This window comes from Morus notabilis, unplaced genomic scaffold (assembly GCF_000414095.1).
Source record: "Morus notabilis unplaced genomic scaffold, ASM41409v2 Scaffold1388, whole genome shotgun sequence".
NCBI classification, from domain to species: Eukaryota; Viridiplantae; Streptophyta; class Magnoliopsida; order Rosales; family Moraceae; genus Morus; species Morus notabilis.
Window position 1 is genome coordinate 8,996 of NW_010362392.1, and position 7,535 is coordinate 16,530.

General features: G+C 33.2%; 1 protein-coding gene across 1 annotated transcript; it reads left to right on the plus strand.

Annotated features, from left to right (window-relative positions):
- The first annotated feature begins 5,645 nt into the window (after positions 1–5,645).
- Positions 5,646–7,535, plus strand: LOC21398431. The gene is made up of 3 exons (XM_010101881.2): positions 5,646–6,139; positions 6,873–7,230; positions 7,325–7,535. The coding sequence occupies exons 1-3, from the start codon at positions 5,738–5,740 to the stop codon at positions 7,498–7,500; spliced, it is 936 nt and encodes a 311-aa protein (XP_010100183.1). The 5' UTR covers positions 5,646–5,737; the 3' UTR covers positions 7,501–7,535.

The following is a 7,535-nucleotide window of genomic DNA, read 5'->3' on the forward strand; positions in this document are numbered from 1 at the left end:
TATTATATTGTAACTATATATATATTATATTATAGTATAATCTAATATAGTTGTAATTTTAAATTATATTAAAATTTAAATATTATTATTTATTATATAATCTTATAATATATTTCATAATATTATAAGTATATTAACTATTTTAATATTATTATTATACTCTATATCATAATTATATAATATATTATATAATAAATAATTATATTATATTATATTACATTTTATATGTTATATTTATTATATTGATATATAAAATATTAATGTTCATAACATAAGGGTAATTTTCTCGACATGAAAATATTTATGTTCTATTCCGCAATATTTTTAAAATTATAACCAAACAAATAAATAAAGTTTATTTACAATTTCATTACCGTTACTATTTTCATTCTTATTACTATTATTATTCTTTCACTAAAACAAAACGCACCCAGATATTAAAAAATAATTTTTTAAAATATCAAAATATAAATTTAAAATTATTAAAAACATAAAATATTAAAAGACGATTATACTAAAACATAAAGTAACAATACGAAATTTTCCTATATAAAAGTGCAAAGATGGGGATTGTACTAATAATTTTTAAATCAAATTATACTATGCCACGTCACCTATTGGCCTAACCGTTGGATCGATTGATTGCTTTCTTTACCTTTGGCTGTTTTTTTTCCCTCCAATTTCTGCAACTAAAACCACCTTCTCCATCAAGAATTTAAAGATCAATCGTTTCACCTCCACTGCACTATATAAACCCCTCTCTATTCTATCACCCCATAAACTCTCTATTTACATAAAACCCAGAGAGAGAAACAAATACATTATAGAGAGAGAGAGGGAAAAAGAAAAGAGACAGAAAAGAAAAGAAGCTCTGGCAAAAATGGCAGATCATCATGATCAACAGCTCGTTCAGAAACGAGACGTGATACAGAAAAACCCTCTCGAAGCGCCTCCAGAATACTCGACAGAGCTCCCGGACTTGTCGGTCCTCCGCCTGGGCTCTCCATGCGCCAAAAGCGGCTTCTCCGGCGCCGGCAATGGAAATTCCCACAAACGGCAAAGGCCGTTCTCCATCAACTACCAACAACCCGTGCCCAAGAAGCTATTTGTTGACGACTCTACCACCACCACTGCTTACCCTCTCCTCCGCCGCTGCGTCCCCAACCCCTTCCACCTTCCTTCTCCGGCTCAACCCGCTCCGGAATCCTCTCCGGCTCAACCCCCTCCGGAATCCTCTCCGGCCGTGGCCTCGGGTGTTTTGTCGAACGCCTCGCCCAAGTCAGCGCGGAATCCCGAATCCGCCACACCCTGCTCGGCCAAAGGCTCTGTGCCGCCTACAGGCAGCAATGCTCTACCTCCTCGGCCGCCGCCGCTCCGGCGCTGCTGTAACTCCTCGGAAAACAGTTCAAAGGTAAGTAAACGTGATTTCTTCTCTTTCGTTTTTCTTTTGTTTGGTTTGTGTAATATCTGAAATCAATTATACTTTCTTGGTTTAATTTTTTATGTTTCTGCCTCCGGGCTAGTTTCTTGGTTTAATCTAATTTTCTTGTCATTTTTTTCATTTTATTATTTTTTTCCTCATTTATCCTTCTTTTGTTTGATTATTAAACTTGTTAAAATGGTTAACTCTCTGAAATGAAGGCCACTCTCTTGGATTAATTTATGTTTCCCGATCTGGCTTCTTTATTTATTCATGTTCATATTAATATTATCTTCTTGGCCATTACTTGGGTAGTTCTTGATTCTCATTTGCATCGAATATGAAAAATGATTAAAACCGTTAATATGTGAAACTAATGCCACTTTCTTGGTTTCGTTTATGTTTCAACATTATACGGGCTACTTTCTTTTCATTGTTGTTATCATCATTTCTATAAATTTTTTTCGTCTCTAATGCGATGTTTCATTCGATCACGAAATCTCATATTCTTTCTTATTATTCTTGTTCATTACACGGTTTGTTCTTTATTTTTCTTATTTTCATCAGAATAAGATGTATATATCGTTGCTTTATTTTTTTACACAAATGGGGTTTTTTTTTTTTCGGTGCAGAAGTTGAAAAAGATAAGAAAATATTGGATAGAAATGAAAATGTTGATAAAAGAGTTCATTGGGGTTGACCAAACTGAAGGAGGAGTTGTTGAAGAAGGAAAAGAAGAGCTTGATATCAACACCGATAAGGTCTGCTTCTAGACTCTCAAAAGTTTCTCTTTTTTTCTTTATTTAATATTAATAGTAATATTTTCATGACGCCATTTTTAATTTGATGCTATTTTTGCAGGGTTCTGAAAGGGAAATGGAGGAGATAAGTGTGGAGAGAGACGAAAAGTATTTAAACATTAATTTAAAGTGTCACTGTGGAAAGGAATATCATTTCCTTCTTATTGATGGATGTTTCTTTTACAAGCTTATGTAGATTCATATTTCTGCAAACTGTGAATGAATGATTGCGAAACTCCCCTTTTTGGAAGTTTTTCTATGGGTATCTTAAAGAATTAACTACTCTTTTCATCATTTTTCGTTTTCTTTTAGTGCATAATTTTTCAACAGAAAGAGTAAAATATCTCTTGGTTTACGTGCTTTAAATTTGTGCATAGTAGACCTAGAATCTTTAGAAGCTTTTGGTGAGAAAATGTACACATATACGGCAAGAAAATGGTCAATCATTCCCATTAAAACGAGAAATCTCCTATGAAACACCAATCTGAGAAGCATCTTTACTGAAGATGATTATGTTCATCACAAGGTACGAATGAAAACAAGCTTACACTTCCATTATTTTCTGGACTGCGAGGCAGTGGAGGCAACTTCCCATTTTGAGCTGCTACAAAATTGATGAACCTTGCTTGTTAAATACACTTAATGATATAACTACACCAATCATCACAAAATGAGATATCTGACACTCACCATCTACCACCTCAGTTGATTGCAAGCTACTTAACAAATTCATAATAAGATCCTGACATTAACGAAACCAAGAATAAGTGCAATCAGCAGGTTTAGAAGTTTTAAATCGTTTAACAGGCTATGTTAGAAAGTATTTCAATGTACTTAAAGTTTATTATTTTACCTGTTGAGTTGACGTCTGCTGGAAAAGATTCTGAAGATGGGGCATGAGAAGTGATGCAGGTATTATGCTATTATTTAACTCCTCGGGAGATGGACTGATGGGCTGGAAACATAAAAAGTAGACATAAGTTAAAACAAAATAGAATTACATTAGAGATTGTTTATCCAACATTAAGCGTGCATGCAAGTGGCAAACGCTTGGGGATTATGTGAGGTATAAGTTATAAATAATGTACAATTTTTGCTAGAACATTCATTCGTATGTATTAAGTGTTGCTTTTTTTTTTTTCTACTTGAAAGCGATATGAACTTGTTTAGATAAATACATAGAATATATGATAATTCATAAAGAGAAATATTTAATTAGTTCATAAAGTAAAGTTTTTCAAAAAAAAAAAAAGTGATTATTGTTACGATTTATCTTTTAATTTAGGATTATTGTTTTGATTTTATTTTGAGTTTATCATTATCATCTAGCTTTTAAATTAGGTCGAGTTCTATTACGATAACTAATTTTAGTTCTATTAGGATTCAAATAATAAAATATCTATAAATAATTCACATATTTTACTACAATATTCATTCGGTAGGTTTTCGACTGTTCAACTCTCATGTAATCTTTTCATCCACATGTTCATTTCTATCCAATAATTCCTTATGGGGTTTTTCTGGTGCAGAAGCTAATAAAGATAAGGAATTGTTAGAAGAAATAAACATGTGAATTGAAAAAGAAGAAGAAACTGAATGAGAAAAAAGAGGAATTATACAAAACCGAAAAGATATAGAGTCCATCAACTTTTCTAGTTAATTTTTTTTTTAATGAAAATTAAAGACATTTATTGAAAAAAATATTTTAAAAAAAAACCATTTTTGCATTTATATAAAAAATCATACAGTGTAAATGAGTCCTTGCAAACACTATAACTTCTGTTAAGTATGTATTGTTATTATTGATTTACATGATCTTGTTAGTATTTTATAAATTGATAATTCTAACGTTATGAAATTAATTCATATCATACGTTTAGGAGAAAGTATGTATCAAGTGTTGTTTTTTTTTTTTTTCCCCCCTTGAAAGTGATATGAACTTGTTTAGATAAAATACATAGAATACAGGATAGTTCATAAAGTAAATCGAAGTTGGAGAAAATACATAGAATACTCCGATTTTCCTCCGCAACAACCGTAAATCGAAGTTGGAGAAGTCGGAGCTTACCTCGTACGGTCCGAGTTTCCGATCCGGCGAGGATTTGAGTAAGGAGGGATTTGGTCTGAAGATGGGAGGTTTGAGAGAGGAAGAGAATTGGATTGGATTGAGAGATAAGGGAATCATGATTGTTGGAACCCTAACATTTGAAATGGTGAAGAAGATGACTGGTGAGCTGTGTCAGTGTCGGCTTCTTCTTCTTCTTCCTCGGGTTTCGTAATTTTTCATAATTTTTCTTTTCATAATATTTCTTTTCTTTTTGTGCACAATTTTCTGTTTTAAGTTTATCATTCCGTTTGTTGTGTCATCATATCATTTTTTTTTGTTTGAAAAATGTTGTAGTTTTTAAACGATGCTGTCGTTTCTTATGAAGATACAGCCCGATTTTACCGTTATGAACTTAATTCATATCATACGTTTAAGAGAAAGTATCTATCAAGTGTTATTTTTTTTCTCTCTTGAAAGTGATATGAACTTGTTTAGATAAAATACATAGAATAAACGATAGTTCATAAAGCAAAATATTTAATTAGTTCATAATTAAAGATAAGTGTTCCAAAAAATAAAAGATTATTATTCTGATTTATCTTTAAATTTAGGTTATTGGTTTGATTTTATTTTGAGTTTATCATTATCATCTAGTTTTTAAATTAGTTCGAGTTCTATTATGATAATTAATTTTAGTTCTATTAGGATTCAAATAACAAAAGTCCTATAAATAATGTACAATTTTTGCTACAACATTCATTCAATTGGTTCTTAAGTGTTCAACCCACATATAATTTTTTCACCCACATGTTCATCTCTGTCCAACATTTGCTTATCGGGTTTTTTCTGGTGCAGAAGCTAATCAAGATAAGGAAATGTTGGAAGAGATAAACATGTAAATTGAAAAAGAAGAAGAAGCTGAATGAGAAAAAGGAAGAATTAGTCATTAAGGTTTTTTTCTTTATTTTTATGTGTAAAAATAACGTTGACAACCTTAATGATAAATATATATATATATATAGCCAAGTTATAAATTATAAATTGTTTAAGAAGAAATCAAATCAATTAAAAGCCTTCCTCAGAAAACGCATTAACGTATCCAGGAACCGCAAGAAGTCATACGTTTAATGAATCCTTCTTTCTAGACGCTGATGAAACAAACCACTACTTGGATTGATGAGAATGTGAGGCTTTTGAAAATGCAACTGGTTTAAATCTGTATTGCTCAATTACTATGACATTGACAGCCCTTGTTTCTTTTTTTATTAATAGTTATCTTTACACCTATAAATTTAAAAATACTTAAATAATTATACAAAATAAAATTTTCAATAAATAATAAACTTTTAGGTTGTCTACAACACGCCGACTAGTATCCTTGAAATATCTGAGTGGAAATAAGAGGATAAGAAGATCCTAACTCCGAAGGCCGCATGAGCAGCTCCATTTGGAGTTAGAAGTCAGAACGCCATGCCAATGAACTCCACCATCAAACCCACTTTCCTTCCCTGTCCAAACCCCACCAACAACAGCACTTTCTCCCAAAACAATCTCTTCGACTTCAACATCATACCAAAATGCCACCGCGCCAAATTCTTCCGCAGAGCTTCTTCCCTGGCAGTGAAGTGCAGCAACAATGGCGGCCTCCGAGAGCAAAGCTTTAATCTCAAGGACTCCCTAAACGACGTCGTGGGAGAGCAGGTTCAGGAGCTGCTGAACAGAGAAGAGAACAAGGCTTTGCTTGATGGGTTGGAGAGGGCTTCGCTGAGGGTTGAGAAGGCCAAGAGAGAGCTCGCCGAGATTGAAAGACAGGAACTTGAGGCTAATCAAATGAGGGAATATGTTGACCAGCTTGAGAGAAGAGCTTCCGAGGTATCAAAATGATTTATGTTTTGTTTAGTTTCTGGGTTTTGTTAATTGGACTTTGAATGATGTTTTGACTTAATCAGTGAGGTTGGGAAATGCTTTTATTAGTTTGTGGATACGTTGGGAATTAGCAGTGCAGGTTTATGGTTTTTAAAAGATTGGAAGGCTTGCTTTTTAGTCCTCATGAGATTACTTCCCTAGTGTGGCTAATTTTGAAAGAGATTTTTTACTATAGAATTGCTGAATTGGAATGACAACCTCGCATTGATTTGATTCGTTAACGTGTTGTTGGAGCAATTAATAGGAGAATTCTATAGTACGGTATGATAAAAACACTAGGATAAATAGTTTTTAATACCCCATCAGATTAAATTGAGGTATGACAACTTAACAGAATTTGATAAAGATTTGATGGTTAAAAACTATGTTCTATCAGTACGCTACTTTTTCATATCCTATTAAAGAATTCTCCCAATTCATATCAGATTTCGTAATCAACAATTTTTGTGGATCACTCTTGATATTGCTACGTGTATGCTATATGTTATGTTTTTTTTAGACATGATATAAAACAAACCACTACTTGGATTGATGAGATTGTGAGGCTTTTGAAAATGCTACTGGTTTAAATCTGTATTGCTCAATTACTATGACATTGACAGCCCTTGTTTCTTTGTTGTGCTCTTGGGGCAATTCATATTGGCTTTTGCTAACAATAACTGGTGCTGCTGACTCTTAGATTGCAGAATGTCAGAAGGAGATATCAGAGGCAAGAGCAATGGTTGAAGAAGCCGAACGCTCACTCTCTCAAAGTGAAGAAGGTTCTTATGCAGGAAAAGGAAATGAAGAAATTGACAAGGATGAAGAGAGATTGGAGTCTATAAAAGCAGCTTCTATCTCTGCTTTTGTTGGCACTATTGCAGGATTGCCAATCTCCCTTACTCAGGTGTCCACCACTTCACAGCTGATACTCCCTCTAGCAATCACCTTTGCTAGCTGTGCATTATTCGGGATTACCTTTAGGTACACCATAAGAAGAGACTTGGATGATGTCCATCTTAAGACGGGGGCATGTGCGGCTTCCGGAGTTGTCAAAGGTATTGAACAAGTCTTTTTAGTAAAAGAATTACCGAAAGTTAAACTAGTTTTCTGGTTGTTGGAGGTTGATGAGATTTTTAAATGGCAATGCAGGTCTTGCTACACTGAGTGGTGGACAACCTTTGGAATTAAATACAGAAAGCATCTCGTCTCATGCTTTTGATGGTGCAATTCATGTGTCCCAGGATCTTTTTGTTTTTGTTTCTGCTGCTGTTGGTCTGGACCATTGTCCTTTCCCTATCAAAAGATCAAAATATTTAATTAGTTGATAAAGCAAAATATTTAATTAGTTCATAATTAAAGA

What these genes read in the sequence shown, in the direction of transcription:
- LOC21398431 (XM_010101881.2), top strand. Translation starts at nt 5,738, where the DNA reads ATGCCAATGAACTCCACCATCAAACCCACTTTCCTTCCCTGTCCAAAC. An exon ending in TTGAGAGAAGAGCTTCCGAG is followed by an intron (nt 6,140 to 6,872) that starts GTATCAAAATGA and finishes GCTGACTCTTAG; the next exon opens with ATTGCAGAATGTCAGAAGGA. An exon ending in GGCTTCCGGAGTTGTCAAAG is followed by an intron (nt 7,231 to 7,324) that starts GTATTGAACAAG and finishes ATGGCAATGCAG; the next exon opens with GTCTTGCTACACTGAGTGGT.